At 37.1% G+C, this 18,055-nt stretch overlaps 2 protein-coding genes across 2 annotated transcripts; one reads left to right on the forward strand and one right to left on the reverse strand.

The window, feature by feature from the left end:
- Positions 1–1,016: 1,016 nt before the first annotated feature.
- On the forward strand, positions 1,017–2,491 carry LOC132169304 (ankyrin repeat-containing protein NPR4-like). Its single transcript, XM_059580360.1, has 3 exons — positions 1,017–1,334; positions 1,423–1,677; positions 2,483–2,491. The coding sequence occupies exons 1-3, from the start codon at positions 1,017–1,019 to the stop codon at positions 2,489–2,491; spliced, it is 582 nt and encodes a 193-aa protein (XP_059436343.1).
- An 843-nt stretch (positions 2,492–3,334) lies between these two features.
- On the reverse strand, positions 3,335–5,620 carry LOC132169305 (protein FAR1-RELATED SEQUENCE 9-like). Its single transcript, XM_059580361.1, has 3 exons — positions 5,605–5,620; positions 5,144–5,480; positions 3,335–4,976 (listed from the first exon to the last, which is right to left on the reverse strand). Exons 1-3 carry the CDS (start codon positions 5,618–5,620, stop codon positions 3,335–3,337), a joined length of 1,995 nt encoding a protein of 664 aa, XP_059436344.1.
- Positions 5,621–18,055: the final 12,435 nt, after the last annotated feature.

Here is an 18,055-nt window from a genome sequence, read left to right on the forward strand (position 1 = left end):
TAACTTTGTTTGGCGAATTTGATGTAGTTACACAAGTTGGATGGAGTTACCAGTTTTATATATTGCAATATTAGTGACCATATACTATAAGCATTATTTCTTAACCCACCTTTCGACAATTATCAAAGTAATGTGCTGTTTCTATATATGGACAGATATATCTTTGAAAATTCTGAAATTGTATCCAAACATAGCAAATGCCGACACTGAATGCTGGCGGGAAGGGTTGGAAACGTTGGCCAAGAAACCATTCTCAATTGGCAGCGAAAGAGAGCTATCATTCTGGAAAAGTCTCTTAAAGTACTCCTGTTAGTTTTCCTCCAACCCAAACTTCTTTAATTGAAAAGATACGACATGTCCCAAGTAAATATAGTTCTTTTATTACATTAATCACAACATGATGACAATTTTACTCATATTAGCTTGGCATGGGAAAATACTCTTATTTGATTTCATCAAATCTTTAGATGATATCTACTTCTAAACTATGGAAAATTTTATGCGATTATAAGTTATTTTCTATTCTATATGTCTCATCAATCTTTTGTAATACTTGTTCGCAACCGTTGCTTTTATACACACACAAGAAAATAGTGACTACTATTTTTCTTTTTTGGCAAAAGCTAGCATTTCTCTTTTACTTAAATTCAAAAGATATAAGAGATTTAAAGTGCCTGGGTTTTGCAGAAACAAAACTTGTCTTAAGAAGTCAATAATTAGGACACAAATAGCCGCATCTAATGCTTTAGTTATCTTTGCATTTTGATTTTATAAAGCTGTCAATATAATTTCTTATTAAGGATATTCGTAAACTAATTGAATTTATAGATGTAATATTTCTTTATTACCGAACCATTTCTGATTTCTAAATAGATTCTTTTCTCAACACCATAGGTTTCAAAGGGATCTATAACAAAGCTTTCATGAAGGCATCAGCCCATCAATTGGTTAAAATACTTTTGAGAAAGGATGGAATTCCAGACAACCTGATCTTATCAAAATTGATTCTCAATGATATGGCTTTAATTTTTGAAGCTGCAGAAGCTGGAAATGTTGAATTTCTAATTATAATTTCAGACTCTTATCCTGACCTTATTTGGAAACTAAAGGAAAATAACATGAGTATATTTCACACTGCTGTTTTACATCGGCAAGAGAGTGTGTTCAATCTAATATATGAGATAGGTGATCCCATGAATAGCATTGCATCCTATGTTACCAAAGATGACAGAGAGAACATGTTGCATTTAGCTGGAAAATTGGCTCCTTTAGATCGACTAAATATCGTATCAGGAGCGGCCCTTCAAATGCAACGGGAGTTGTTGTGGTTTAAGGTGAGTAATAATATTATTTCTTTTTTCTTCTGGCTGCATACATAACGGTTCAACTGTTACCTATCAATTTATATCTTGTCAACTGTAGGAGATAGAAAATATTGTCCCGCGATCATTTGCGAAGAGAAAGAATTCGAGAGGAAAAACACCTAAGGAGATATTTGGAGAGGAACATAAAGATTTGCAGAAAGATGGTGAAATGTGGATGAAGAACACAGCAAACAATTGCATGGTCGTCGCAACATTGATTGCCACTGTGATGTTTGCTGCAGCATTCACAGTACCAGGTGGCAGCGATCAAACTAAAGGGACTCCTATTCTTTTGAGAAGTACCTCATTTATGGTATTCTTTATATCCGATGCAATATCATTGTGTTCCTCTTCGACTTCAATAGTAATTTTCTTGTCAATTCTCACGTCACGTTACACGGAAAATGATTTCTTAAAGTCAATACCTTTAAAATTGTTGTTTGGACTTACCACACTCTTCATTTCCATTGCGGGCATGATGGTAGCCTTCATTGCAACTTTCTTTTTGGTGTATACAAGAGCATGGGCATGGACTCCGGTTGTTGTAATCACTTTGGCTGGTATCCCAATTATTTCATTTGGTCTACTACATTGGAAAATTTGGGTTGATATATTCCGCTCAACATTCAACTCTAGATTTCTTTTTCGGCCACATCAACATAGACTTTTCTAGCGGAAGATGCCGATTGGAGAATTGATCATCCAAAAATACGAAGTGGAAGGCAAAGGAAAAGGAAGAAAAGTTGTTGGAGGTTCACAACATATTAAACAAGGAAGGCCAAAGGAAGAATTGATCGCAAATAAAGACTTTGGATTGATATATATTGTTTGTCTTAGCATTTACTGTGATGTATGCATACTAGCATATAACCTGTGCCGTTTTCATTATAATAGAATTCTTAAATATTTTTGCAAAAAAAGTCTTAGAAGATAATAGCAAAAAATATAAATAATAATAATAAAAAAGAAAGAAAATAAAGGTATGACACCCATAGAATATATTAGGATGACTAAGACTATTTTGGTAGAAATATTGGTTTTAAATTGAATCAAATATATTTAATATGTAATCTTATATTCTTATTTTGAATTGAGAAGTGATTGGTTATTTGGACTAGATGATTTAACATTTAAGATTCAATTAATTTGACTAAAAGAGAAACAAATTAATTAAATATGAATAGTGTGAAATTTATGTATGTGGTTCGGATTATATATGTACAGCGAAGAACTAGTTGGTTATGGCATGCTTACTAAATAATAAAAAAGATTTTATATATATGCATGTTCAGGGATTTTCTGCCATTGTGAAAAATCCACATAATGCCTCAAAATCATGCCTCAAAATAATGTCTTGCCACGATCCAAAATCATCACAAAAATAAGGAGCAATTTCAAGTGGTCTACATTGAGTTACAAAAATCCACATAAAGTGGTCTACATTGAACAATTTCAAGTGTTCTACATTGAGTTTCAAAAATCCATATAAAGTGGTCTACATTGAACAATTTCAAAAAACAAGCATTCAATTCAAAAGTAAGATCCAACAAGCAAAATTAGCTTTCATCACACTTCCAAGCATTCCACTCAAAAGTAAGATATGCTTTTATAGGACTTGAGACTTGGTGACTATGAATTCCATTGGGCCTGAAAAAAGATACTTCAATGCATAAAAACAAGGATATCGGTTACAAAAGATAAACGGAAATAATATAAAAATACTTGCGTAACTACATTATTTTGAGTTCCAATTACATGACCGTGCTGAATATCGGTTTCAAAAGGAAACATAGTTTCATTTGTATCTAGTTCATCTTGTAGCGATCTTTGGCAAGTCTTCAATTAATAAAGAATTAAAGTATGTTAGAAAAAACTGCTAATATGAATAATTTAACAAACGCAATAGATCAAAATTAGCAACCTGTTTTTTCTTCTTGTTTGGTTTGGGCTTTGTGTTACCCGGCTTTGTGTCACCCGGTTGATTCTTTATTCCTTCTGACTTCCTCACCACCACTTTTTGCAACTTCAGAAACTTTCCTTTTTGATGCTCGCTTCCCTTTAGTACAAACCACATAAGGATTAAGTACGTTTTGACTTTCCACTGCCATATCACTGGACACATTACCGATAATAGATGCATCTGGGAGTGATTGGGAAGGTGGAATTTGCTCACTCCTTGGTCCACTTAATTTCTTATAACACTCTGAAACATGATTTTTCACTATCGTGTAATTGTCCACGGTTGTCGCTCTAATTGATGCTAACTCAAACATATCTTTGCATAGGTCGGAATAACGTTCTGCAGTAAGGTTGCCAATCAAGGAATCATAACTACTTTTGATAAATTGATGTTTTCGATTCAAGTCCTTCCTCCATCGGTTGAGAATGTATTTTTCTGGCAATACTGTAACATCAAGTGTGGTCAATATACATATTGCATGTCTACACAAAATTCCTCTTGATTCAAAATAGCAACAATTGCAGTTCACTTCACATGAAGCTTCGTTATAGTAAACATTAAAGCATACTTTTTTTGTGTAGGCATCATTCATTTCTACTCGTTCAGTCACTTGATAAGTACTAATTTCACCTTCAATTTTTAGAAGCAAGCTAGTACAATAAAACACCTCCCTAATCTCCTCTTGCACTTCTTTGACCTTTGCATGGGTGTAAAGTTGCTGAAATTGCTTCTCCAAAGAAAACCTGCTTACACATGAAATCGTGACATTAAAAGAATGGAAATCAGCAACACTCTCATTCTCAACTTTCTTACACAAAGCATTATCGTATTGATCCACAAATTCCTTCAATGTGGTCGACGAATACATGTAACCATCAAAAAATGCATTCATATTTTCACTACATTGTGTGGTAGTCATGCCGACCCAAAATACACCTTTCAAATATGTTGGTACCCAAAATGTCCGCTCACTATATAAGCTACACAGCCACGCATTATCCTCCAACCTATAACACTCCAGTAAACTTTGCCAACTTGAGTCAAACTCATCACATGTCTGAGAATCGTATACACAACTTCTTAGGGAACTCTTAACAGCATGGTACTGTGAATGTGATCCAAATTTATCAGGAATTTTTTTCAATATATGCCATAAACAAAATCGATGTCGAGCATTTGGGAAAACTATATTGATTGCATTTTTCATAGCCCTATCTTGATCTATTATAATTGCCATTGGCGATCGACCGTTCATGCATTTCAACCAAGTCTCAAACAACCATGCAAATGTCTCTGTATTCTCACTTGGTATTAAAGCTGCCCCAAAGAGTATTGACTGCCCATGATGATTTACTCCCACAAAAGGAGCAAATGGCATTTCGTACCTATTAGTCAAATAAGTTGTGTCAAATGTAATGACATCCTCAAAATCTTCATACGATGCCCTACTTCGTGCATCAGCCCAAAACACATTTCTCAACCTACATTCATCATCCAAATCCATCTCAAAGTAGAAACCATCATTTACTTCTTGCATTCTACTAAAATAGCCACAAAGTGCTTCGGCACCTCCTGTGCCTAGGCGTAGACGTCTTGACTTGGCAATAAAATTACGACAATCTTTTTCTCCAAATGCAAGATTCTCATACCCGCTTCAACAGCTAGTGAGTTATAATTATTATTCATTCTTTTTCCCGCTCTATCATTTATCTCAAGCTTTCTCTTCGCAACAGGATCCAAATCCTTATTGCATCTAAAAAATCTGACTTGACGTGGGCTTAAATGATCATTTTGCTCGGTACATACACTAGTCACACACCATTTTGTATCAACTAACTTCGCATTAAAATTGGCCTTACACCCTGTTCTGATTGATTGACTAGGCTTACAAAAACTATTACTTGAGCTGGGTTTTCTACTTCCATGACGAGCACATCCTAGAGTAAGGTAATGTGCATGCCCTTTTTCATCCTTTTTAATCCTCTTTTGTACCACCCCAAAATCCTCTTTCTTCGCATAACTCCTATAGTAAATATTAAGTTTGTTTATGGTGCTAAATGCCATTCCTTTTTTAGGTGTCTCAACATTTTCAACTTCATCTATGAGCTTCAACACGGAGTTGCCATTGCCCACATTATCTTCCGACACGAAATCAGCTACAGTTTCATTTTCAACAATATCAAAACAAATAAAACAAAATTTAGATGAAGTACATACGAATAATAACATTTACTAAATTATGCTACAAGAATTAAATGAAGATTAAAAGGCCCAACATACCATTTTGGGGGTCCATTTCAAGGGGAGACGGAAAATGGATTAAAACGGTGGGTTGGAGATTCTAAAATTTTGGGATTTTGACGATTGTAGCTCGTCGTCGGAGATGTGGCTGGCTCGTCGTTAGTTTATATGGTTGGCTCGTCGTCACTGAAATTTGGGGATTTTGACCGATGTAGCTCCTCGCCGGAGATGTGGGTGGCTCGCCTTCGTGGTCTTCGGAGGCCGGCCGTCGGTGAAGGGAGAGCTAGGGAGGAGGAAAGAGGAGAAAGAGAGAGGGGGAGAGATTTGTGTGAGGGAAGAGAGGAAAACAAAGATGTTTTCTAACAGGGGAGGCGACCACGAAATGGGGAACAGAGATTTTTCTAACCTAACAAATTATTATTAAAAAAAAAAAAAATGTGACGTGGCCTTTGCCACATCAGTGTTGGTGGACGATGGGCTGATTGTGGGGAGCCGAAAATCTCTACTCTAGTCCATAATAGCACTCACATCAGCATCCGATTTTTCATGCAACTTAATTGTGAGGTGATGTCCAATTAAGGAATATATATATATATTGGAATATTTTATATTTTCTAAATTAGGTTTATTAATATTTTTCTTAACAAGTTATTTCTCTTTATATTAGAATATTTTTATTGTCCGTTATTATATTTCCTTCCTTAATTAGTTTAGGTCTACTTTAGGGTTTCTTGGTCACTAATCATTGTCTCTCTATAAATAGAGAGTTATGTAATATTATTTGATATCTTAGAAATGCAAGATGTAGCTCATACGTCGATCTCTCTCCGCTTCCGCTCTCTTTTCTTTCTCTTTCTTATTTTAGCATTTTATCAGAGCCACATTTTTGCTTTTGTGGCTTTCAATAAGAGTTTTACGACATTTCTCTGGTGTTTTCTAGCATTCTCTTATTACGAACTCCCAATTTTGTTGTGATCCATGGTTTTATTCATTGGCGAATCTTGGCACAATGTAGTTTGGCCCATCACGGGATTTTTAACGGCTAGTTTCCGTTCTCCGACCACATTGTCAGTTGCATCTTGGCCCTTCACTAGATTCTTTTAACGGCTTCTCTCCGTTCTCCGGTATTTCTCCGGCCGTCACTTTCAGCCTTTCTCGTCTTTCTTATTGGCGGACCCTGGCACAATGTGGTTTGGCCCTTCACAGGATTTAACAGCTAGTTTTCATTTTCTGACCCTCAATGTCTATTGCGGCTTTGCCCTTAACCGGATTCTTTTAGCGGCTTATCTCCGTTCTTCGGTATTTCTCTAGCCGCCACTTTCATCCTTTCTCGCCGACATTGCCTTGATCCAACCATCAACTTCAGATGCCTTTAATTTCTTCTATTTTCCAAATTCATCCTTACATCTTGAGTTTGAGGAGGAATGTTAGAATATTCTATATATCTTCTAAATTAGGTTTATTAATATTTTTCTTAACAAGTTATTTCTCTTTATGTTAGAATATTTTTATTCTCCGTTATTATATTTCCTTGTAAGGTTTATTCTCTTCCTTAATTAGTTTAGGTCTACTTTAGGGTTTCTTAGTCACTACTCATTGTCTCTCTATAAATAGAGAGTTATGTAATATTATTTGATATCTTGGGAATACAAGATGTAGCCCATACATCTCTTTCCACTTCCGCTCTCTTTTCTTTCTCTTTCATATTTTATTCGTTTATATTATTTATATATATATGAGAATAACTTCAGTCAGATGTAAAACTCATATTTTATAGCATCCAATAAAAATGTGCCACATCAATTAAAAAACTTCAAATACAATAAGCATGGAAACACTAGATTTTATGAGCAAAAGAAAATCTATGGACAACCAAAGAGGCAAAGATCGAGACAGCTTCCCCTTTCAAGAGACCAACTGGATCTACCCTTAAACCATCCACTGCCTCTTCCTCCACAGCAATCCACCCAAAGCCACCTTCTTAAAACAAGCATTAATGAGGCTAAAGCAATGAGCATTACGTCCAGTTCATCAGATATCAGAACACGCAAAAAAATGCATCAAAGGCATTATGTCTAGTACATCAAGCTGAACAACTCCACAAAGAGAACTTAAAAAACTAGAAACTACATCAGCAGAAATACAAACCAGAATGTAGCAAGACATCAAGCCAACAAATCCATAGGACAAAAATTTAGAAGCACCCAAATTTGTTAACCTTTTTTTTCTTCTATTTTTACAGTCTTCCGTGGTTCTGTCCTTACTAAATTTTTATTGTTCTCTCCATGAACTTCTTCTTCTTTTTTTTTCATATAATTACTTGTTCTCTCCGTGAACTGTTTTCAGAAGCACCTAAAAATTATAAACAAAACAGACCACCCAAAACTTACAAACAAAATCAACTATCAAAGAAAAAAACACCCAACCACAAACAATTTCGCCACCCAAAAGTAATGTTGTGTATGTTATAAACAATTTATTTATTTATTTTTTATTTTTTTTAAAGGAAATCTATATCAGTCTCATTCATAGAAATCATGAGCATAAAGCACTTACAAGCAACCATAGTCAAAGCTATGAGGTTACAAGCGTCACAGATGACGTATTCCATTCTAGACACAAAATCAATCCACTAACCCATGACTAATCTACATATTAAAAAACATATCTGTGCCAAAAAGACTCAAACTAATGCATATGTAGTGCTTATTCCTCAGAATTGAGGGTAGACAAACCCCAAACCGAAACTCGTCTTCCTCGACCCGAAAGCCAGGATAACGTTTCCATCTACAACCTAAAGGTCTGGACCGAAGCAAATAACCCAGAGGGCATCACGCATGCAAATCGAGAGGGGACAGAGCCTTATTACAAGCAAAAAAAGGAAATAAAAGTATACAGGGAAATAAAGGGACTAATATAGAAATACAAACAGAAAACAAAAAATCAGACAAACAACAAATGGAAACCAATAGAATAGGGAAAAAATCGGAGAATCACACTAAGCGGGAAACGGCAGCCGGAAGGAAGCCGATCGCGTGCTGGCTGGAAACCAACGCGGAAGGTGGCGTTGGAGCTCATCGCGGGGGGGACACGAGGAAAGACTCAACAGCGGACGGTGGGCTGCAGAGCGGGAGCGGAGGAGATCGGTGTCGCACACAAAACAAAACTGGGGGAGTTTGACTGAATCCCCCAAGAGCATCACCCACAAAGTGTGACAAATAGGCAAGGCAACAAAAACAACACACCAAAATACATGGCAAAAGACAAACATAAAGGAAAGGAAATAAAACAACCAGAAACGAAAAAAAAAAAATACCCAAGGAGAACCGAAATCAAACCACTTCTGGAGAGACGGATCCAGTGCAAAAGGTATGATGGCCACAAGCAGATCCAGGTAGCAAGGTGTTGGATCACGTGTCGAGGTGGACCAGGCGACAAGTGGTCGATCAGGCAGGACACGAATTGGAGTCAAACCCGACCCAGCAACAGGCGCGGCGGATGGAGAAGAGCGAAAGAATGGCCTCCAAAAAACCCTAAAATCAGAAAAAGGGCGAAAAGGGAGAGAGAGGAAGAAAACGCCCAAAGAGTAAGGGACATCAAGTAAATAGGCTAGCTCTAGGAGCGGAGGAGAAGAGGATGAGGGGGAGGAGGGGGCAGGGGGAGAACAGACGACGCTCTCAGCTAGAGATGAAACCCTAGCAGAGAGGGTTTTTCTTGAACCACGTTTACAAACAATTTATTATTTTCCTATTCGTTTTAACTATATTTTTCAATTATTCCAAATGTTTTACCGTTTGACATTATATTAAGACACTTGAGGACATTCAGCTCATTACGAGAAGCTACCATATCACAAATGCTACAACTGTCAATCACACCATTACCCTACCAGCCCATGGGACAAACTCAACATCGCAAGTGCGCAGCACAGAAGATTTGCAAAACGTGGGACTACATTCAGAAGGCAACAAACAAGAATTCAGCTACAACTAAAAGGGCATGAGAATATCAGAAAATAAATCATAAACAATAACAGCCATACCTTGTAATATCTTGTAATCAATAAACCCACAATCTGTGGGATCCTCTTGTAACGAACACTAATGTCTTGTGTATATATATTGATGTATACGGATGGTAAATATACAACAGAGAGAGAGTTGTCAAACATACCAATTCTTGTGTCATTATATGGTATCAAAGCCTTTCTAAGACTCACGTCAGTTTTTTTTTTTTTTTTTTCTTGGGGAAACTTCACTTTGGTCCCTGAACTATGAATTTCTCTATGTGTACCCCTCCGTTAGATTTTAAACATTACGTGACATTTATACCCCTGACTTTTGTATAAAATTCCAACTTCCAAAACATTTTTTTATTTAAAAAAAAATGAAAATCAAAGATATTTTTGTCTTTTTTTGTAATTTGAACGGCTAAAATTGACGGAAGGGTCCTAATTGAGAGCGATTCAAAGTTCAGGGTCCAAAATGAGAGATTTGAATGTTCAGGGAGGGTTTGTAAAATTGGGTGGAAGTTCAGGGGGCCAAAGTGAAATTTCTCCTTTTTTCTTTTTTTTTCTTTTTCCCTCAGAAATGGCCACTTCTTCCACCACCTCCAGCACTGCCTCTCCTACAACACCTACATCCTCCACACTTCCTATCTCACCAGCCTCTCTCTTTAATAACCTATCTCACCGTGCCATTGCCCAACTGACCCGTGACAATTATCTCACGTGGCAATGGCAAATGATCACCTAAAATGTGTATGACTTTGTTGAAGGAACTGTCACTCCCCCACCATAAACTATTCCAAATACGAACCCATCAGAAGGTGCTCCTGCTTAAGTTGCTAATTCAGCGTATCTCACATTGCTCCAACAAGACCAAATGGTCCTCAGTATCCTCGTCTCCACTCTCTCCGAGACTCTTATCTCTCAAGTTATTGGCTACTCCACTTCTTGTGAAGTATGGAATGCTCTTGAGCGCATGTACTCCTCCCAGTCACGGGCAAGGATCATGCAAGTCCACTATGAACTGACTATCCTCAAAAAGGGAGGCTCCACCATTGCTGAATATTTCCTGAAATTCAAAGCACTTGCTGATACATTAGTTGCGGCCGGACAACCACTAAATGATTTTGATTTGGTTTCATTTTTGCTTGCTGGCTTGGGATCCGAATATGATCCATTTGTGACTTCTGTCACAACCCATGTGGACCCAATGACTATCGAAGAATCATATGCGCATCTCCTCACCCATGAAATGCGCCTCGAGCATAACTCCACTACTGCAGAGTCAATTTTCCCATATACAAATCTAACTACTGCACATTTTTTTTCTCAAAGATACAAAGGACCATACCGTGGACAGTCCTCCAGCAATGGGTCTTACTGTGGGGCCGCATCCCTCAATAAGCGGTCTCATGGCTCTCGTGGGCGTTATGCTCGTGGTCAAGGACCACCCTACTCCTCTAGCCCTCCTACTCCTCCCCAAGTATGCCAAGTATGCAACATGCAAGGTCACACTGCCCTCACCTGCTACCACATGTTTGATTATACTTTTCAACAAGATAACTCACCCAATATGCAGGCTTTTTCCTGCTTCATCTTCTCCACCTTCCACTGATGTCAACTGGTACCCAGACACTGGGGCTACAAATCATGTCACGGCAGATCTTGCAAATCTCAACCTACAAGCAGAGGGATATCATGGCATGGACAAACTTCATGTAGGCAATGGGCAAGGTCTGACTATAAACCACACTGGTTCCTCTAAATTAATTTTTCCTAGTGCTACTTTCTTGTTGAAACATCTCCTTCATGTCCCACATATTACCAAGAATCTCTTGTCTGTTTCACAATTCACTCGAGATATTATTTTGAATTTCATCCATCTTTTTTCTGCATTAAGGATCCACTCACGGGCAATGCCCTTCTTCGCGGCCAGAGTAAAGATGGACTCTACACGTTCCCCACCTGCCCTCCTCCTTCTCGACATGCATTAGTGAGTGAACGTGCTTCCCTTGATCGATGGCATTGCTGACTTGGTCATCCGTCCCTCCGTATTGTTCGTCAGGTTGTTCGAAATCATCACCTTCCTGTCCCCAAAAATAAATCTTCTAATGTTTGTCCTGCATGTCATATGGGCAAAAGTCATGAACTTCCCCTTCACTTCTCTCCATCTGTTTCGCATTTTTCATTGGAATTAATTTTTACCGATGTATGGGGACCATCCCACTTTTATTCAAATAATGGAAATCGATATTACGTTTGCTTCATTGATGATTTCAATAAATTTGTGTGGTTATTTCCTATTGCTACCAAATCTGCCGTTGTCTCTACATTTTTACAATTCCAAGCACATGTTAAAAAAAATTTCGATAGAAAAATCAAAGCCATTCAATTAGATTGGGGAGGGGAATTTCGAGTTCTCAATCCTATTTTGTCTCGCCAAGGAATATCTCATAGAATATCTTGCCCTCACACCCACCAACAACAAGGTTCCATGGAAAGAAAACATCTACATATTGTCGAAACCGGACTCTCACTACTTGCATCTCCTTCTATGCCTATAAAAGCCTTCCTAAGAGCCTCCTTTTTAATTAATCGTCTCCCTTCCCCCGTCACCCAAAATAAATCCCCTTTTGAAATTTTCTTCCACAACACCCCGGATTATAGTTTTTTTGAAAGTTTTTGGGTGTGCATGTTGGCCTCATTTACGACCTTACAATAAACACAAACTTGCATTTCGATCACAGTTATGTGTCTTTTTTGGCTATAGCTTCCAACACAAGGGCTACCGTTGTCTCCATGTGCCTTCAAGTCGTATATACATTTCCCGTGATGTGATTTTTGATGAAAGTCATTTTCCTTTCACTAATAATTCTCCACCTGCAGTATCTACTACACCCCAGCAAGTCCACCTACCCCCACACATCCAGATTTCTCATTCTCCACATGCCACGAATCCTCCTCTGCCACAAACCTCCATACATGTCCATCCCCCACCAAGTAGCTCCTTCTCTCCCACTCAATCTACTGCAGCACTTTCTTCCAATGAGAACCAACTTGCCCATGTGCCTCATGATAATTCTTGTCCCCATGAATCTTAAATTCCACATGTAGTCATTGTAGCACCACTAGCAATACCATCCTCCCATGCAATGCAGATACGACTCAAGAATCAAATTCACAAACGGCGTACCTTCATAAATGGGACTATCCCCTACCCTCCACCGAAGGCCCCTTCTTACTCTGCTGGATGCCCACGCAAACAAGCCCACCTCATTCATGGTTCCCAACAAATCTGAATACTGGAGGGCAGCTATTCATTCTGAGTTTAATGCCTTATTACAGAATGGTACTTGGACACTTGTCCCACGACAGCCACACATGAATCTGGTTGGACATAAATGGATCTACAAACTAAAGCACAAATCTGATGGCACCATTGATCGCTACAAGGCTCGCTTGGTTGCCAAAGGATTCCATCAGCAGCCCGGAATCGATTATGGTGACACCTTCAGTCCAGTGGTTAAACCGACCACCATTCGTATGGTCTTCTCTATTGTAGTCTCCTCCAATTGGTGTATAAAACAATTGGATGTAACAAATGCATTTTTACATGGTTTTTTGCAGGAAGATGTATACATGGTTCAACCCCAAGGATTTGCTCATCCATCATTTCCAGATCACGTGTGCCATCTTAAAAAGTCTCTCTATGGCTTGAAACAGGCTCCGCGAGCATGGTTTTCTCGCATTAGCACATGCCTGCTTGAACTCGGATTTCAGGGCTCTCAGGCTGATACGTCCCTGTTCTTTTTTGGTAATGGTGCTACCACCATCTTCATCCTCATCTATGTGGATGACATTATTATCACTAGCCCCAGCCCTGCACTCGTTGCCCGACTTATTTCTAAGCTCCAAGGTGACTTCCCAATTAAGGACCTCGGCAACATCAACTACTTCTTGGGTATAGAGGTCCTTCATACATTAGATGGCCTCTTTTTATCTCAACGGAAGTATATCTTGGCCCTCCTTAAGAAATCCAACATGCTCAATGCTAAGACTGTGACCTCTCCCATGTCCTCATCCACCACTTTGTCCCGATTTGATGGAGAAGCTTTTGAAGACCCTTCTCTCTACCGAAGCATTGTAGGGTCTTTGCAATATCTCTCCCTCACTCGACCAAATGTCTCATATACTATCAATAAAGTTTGCCAATTTCTCCAACATCCAACAATTAATCACTGGACTGCCCTCAAACGAATTTTAAGGTACTTGAAACACACTCTATTTCATGGCTTGTTTCTTCAACAGAACTCACCCACTCAATTACATGCTTACTCCGATGCTGATTGGGCTGGCTACCCTGATGATTGCCACTCCACCGGTGGCTATTGCATTTTTCTTGGGACTAATCTTATCTTTTGGAGCTCTAGAAAACAAGCAACTATCTCCCGCTCTTGTATCGAAGTCGAGTACCGGTCTCTAGCCAATACCATAACTGAAATTCAGAGGATTCAGTCTCTTCTAAAAGAACTTGGTGTTTTCTTGGCAACATCACCCACCTTATGGTGTGACAATCTTGGAGCCACCTACCTTACCGCCAATCCCATGTTTCATGCCCGTACCAAGCACATAGAGATTGACTTCCATTTTGTTCGGGATAAAGCGGCATCCAAAAATCTGGTATTCCGCTTCATTCCTACTAAAGATCAAAAAGCAAACATTCACAAAACCCTTAGTGTCCACCCGATTCACTACCATGCGTGACAATCTCAGCATCATGGTCATTCTGCTTCAATTGAGGGGGCATATTAAGTCACTTGAGGACATTTAGCTCATTACGGAGAGCCAGTGTATCAAAAATGCTACAACTATCAATCACGCCATTACCCTGCCAGCCCATGGGACAAACTCAACAAGGCAAGTGTGCATCAGAGAAGATTTGCAAAATGTGGGAATACACTCAGAAGGCAACAAACGAGAATCCAGCTGCAACTAAAAAGGCATGAGAATATCAGAAAATAAATCAAAAAGAATAACAGCCATACCTTGTAATATCCTGTAATCAATAAACCAACAATCTGTGGGATCCTCTTGTAACGGACACTAATGTATTGTGTATATATATTGATGTATACGGATGGTAAATATACAACAGAGAGAGAGTTGTCAAACATACCAATTCTTGTGTCATTATACATTACAATATTTTCATGAGATTTTATCATCTTTACGGTTATTGACCAAATAGATTTTATTATCTATCTTTATGGTTTATGACCATTTGGTCCTTAAAACTTTTAAAACCATTGATTCCTTTTTACCGTTGGTTAATTTATTTCATTACATTAAAGACCATTTGTCCTTAATGCATGGTCAAGTAGTGTTGACCATTTGTCTTTAATACATGAATACATGTAATGAGCTTTGAAAGATAATAGCCCACACGTTTGTATAAATAAGGATTTAGCTTTGAAAAAAGATTATTACTTCTTTTCTTTCATATGTGGTACCAAATGTTGACAAACACTTGTTTTTCAAGGCATAAAGCCATATGCAATATGAGTAGCTTTTCTATTTCAATTATTTGATGTCCCTCATAGAATTTGAAAAATGGGTTGTTCTATTAATCTTCGTTCTTGGAAGTACGTCCTTAATGAAGGTAGACACTATAGTCTAATCCTGGGAGATTACGTGTCAAGAGATCCGATCACACTGAGTTACATATTCCGGGAGGCACGAATCAACCTTTAAGGACAACGTTCTTGCGTGATTATATAGCATATTGTGAGATCTTTCTATTCTCTACTTTTCATCTCTTTTATTTTATTGTTAATTTCAGATTGTAATTATTTTATATCAATGAGAATTTGTGCACCATCAAAATTATTTCTAACAAGTAATACTCAACTTGAAACACACAATAGTTCTATTACCCATTTTCCCAATCAATGCAAAACCCATTTCTAAAGAGAGAAAGTAAAGGGATAAAAGGCACAAAACTTCATCGGAAAGACAGGCGGTGGCTTTGGGCTGAGGGAGTGGTGGGTTTTTAGGGTTTGGGGTTGATGTTGAGTGAAAGGGAAAATCCGAAATGCCTTTTTGTCGTTGTTTTTTTTTAATAAGATTAGGTGCTTTCATGTTTATTGCATTTGGTGTTTTTAAATGATTAGTCATTCTCTTATTAGATGTTGTAAGATTAAGGTTTTACAGCATATCTAGTAGAACTCCAGTGAAATCCCAAAATTCTAAAACACTCCAAAAAGATCTACAAGCTGATTTTATGCCAACAAAAATGCAGTTGAATAAGTATTCTAGAAAGTTGTAAACACACACCCACTACACTGCAGCAAAACGATTCGGGAGGATTTTTTTTTTACTGTTAACGCCTAACTCTAGTAATAGATGAGAATTCAAGCAAATTTTCCACGGCCTGTGTTTTATAAAATGCCGGTAGTGTCCTAAAATTCTGCCTATAAATAGGCTTGTGCAATGCATTAAATTTTCATCCACAAAATTTCTCCCTCTCTCATGTGTTATAAGTATAGAGTAAAAAAAAAAAAAATTACATAGAATATATATTGGCTTAGAGCTTCAATTTAATTTTTCTCGTTATGATGTCTAAATTGCTTGGGAAAGTGTGATTGAATATCTAAGGGAAAGTGTGATCGAACATCTCAGGGAATGATTTTATATTCAATCATCATTTTTATATTACAAATGCGTTGTTATGATGCCTAGATATTATTATATTCAACGGCTGATTTTTGTTGCCGTATCACTATAGTTGTATGGTAGTAGTATGAGAGTCTACTAAATAGCACTTCGATTTTACAATGAGAAATGATATTTAGTAGATTCTAATACTTTGTGGCAGTAAAAATTAACCAATAGATCAACGAGAGCTTATAACAAGAAAAAATAATAGTTAATTTCTATTGCCATATCACCATAGTTGTATGGTAGTAGTATGAGAGTCTACTAAATAACACTTCTCTTTTACAATGAGAAATAATATTTAGTAGACTTTCATACTACTGTTGTACAACTATGATAATGTGACAGTAAAATTAACCATTAGATCAACGAGGACTTATAACAAGAAAAAATAATGCCACGTGTTTAAGCGGGATGTTACAGGAAAATCCGATGTGGGTTAGCACATTCGCTTCGTGCTGTTCGGTCATTGCTTGTTAGGCATACTATAACATATCAAATATGATGATCTATCTTGACCATGGAAGTTGAGAGTTTTGATTGATATGTTGGTGTGATTTCACTGTACTAAACAAACCACGTGAGTTGTTATTTTATATAACAACTGTCAATATGAATAACTTGAACTCATGATTGCTTGTAGTAATGATTCTCAATCCCGAAAGTAAAGTAAACTCAAATGTAAAAAATAAATGTCACTTTGATACATTTAGAAATGAGATCTTTCATATTCAAAATCTTGGTGTGTTGGGTGATCACATGTGGCATTGTGGGAACACTACTAATCAAGATGGAATCCAAAATCCTTTAATTTAATCAAAATGGCATGAAATGTCCCATTGAGATAAATTTAACGCGAATTGATTAATCTGATTATTGGACTTGAGCATTACTAAAATTAAATGTAGTAAATGAAATATGATTTCTAGAATACAATAATAATCAATAGAATAAATCATGTACTCAAGGATTAAGAGATAATGACTAAAAGTGACAATTTATTTATTCGACTATGTATGTTTCATAGAGGGATTAATTGTAATTACACTACAAAAAAAAAAAGGCCATTTTTTGACGTGGCAAACAGTAGTATTTTTTTGCCACGTCAATAATTGCTGACGTGCCAAAAGTGGCACGTCAACAAAATTTTTGCTGACGGGCCAAATGTGGCACGTCAACATTTACTGACGTGTTGAAAACAACACGTCAGTATTTATTGACGTGTCATAATTGACACGTCAGTAAATCTGAACCCAAATTAATTTTACATCATTTTAAAATTAATAACTAACTAATTTATTATTTACTGACGTGTCACTATTTGACACGTCAATAAATATTGACATGCTATATTGTCACGTCAGTAATTTCCTGACGTGTCAATATACCACGTCAACAGTTAGTGACGTGTCAAAGTGACACGTCATTAATTATTGACGTGTCACTTTGACACGTCAGTAACTATAATATATATTTAGATTATATATATATATATATAAATAATATATAATATATATGATCCCAACATTATCAGGTTTAATATTGTACAATATGATCGATCCCAATTAACATTCAATAAAAATAATTTTTACAATAAAATAAAACCCAATAGTACTTTATTACTTTTCATTTATAACACCGTAACCCATTTCAACATTCAAAAATAAAAAATAAATAAATTTCCGACTGTTAGCCATGCTTTAATCGGGATACCATATATATATATATATATAGCAAAACCATGCAAAAGGCCGGATATATATATAACAT

The sequence above is a fragment of the Corylus avellana genome, chromosome ca2 (assembly GCF_901000735.1).
Source record: "Corylus avellana chromosome ca2, CavTom2PMs-1.0".
NCBI lineage: Eukaryota > Viridiplantae > Streptophyta > Magnoliopsida > Fagales > Betulaceae > Corylus > Corylus avellana.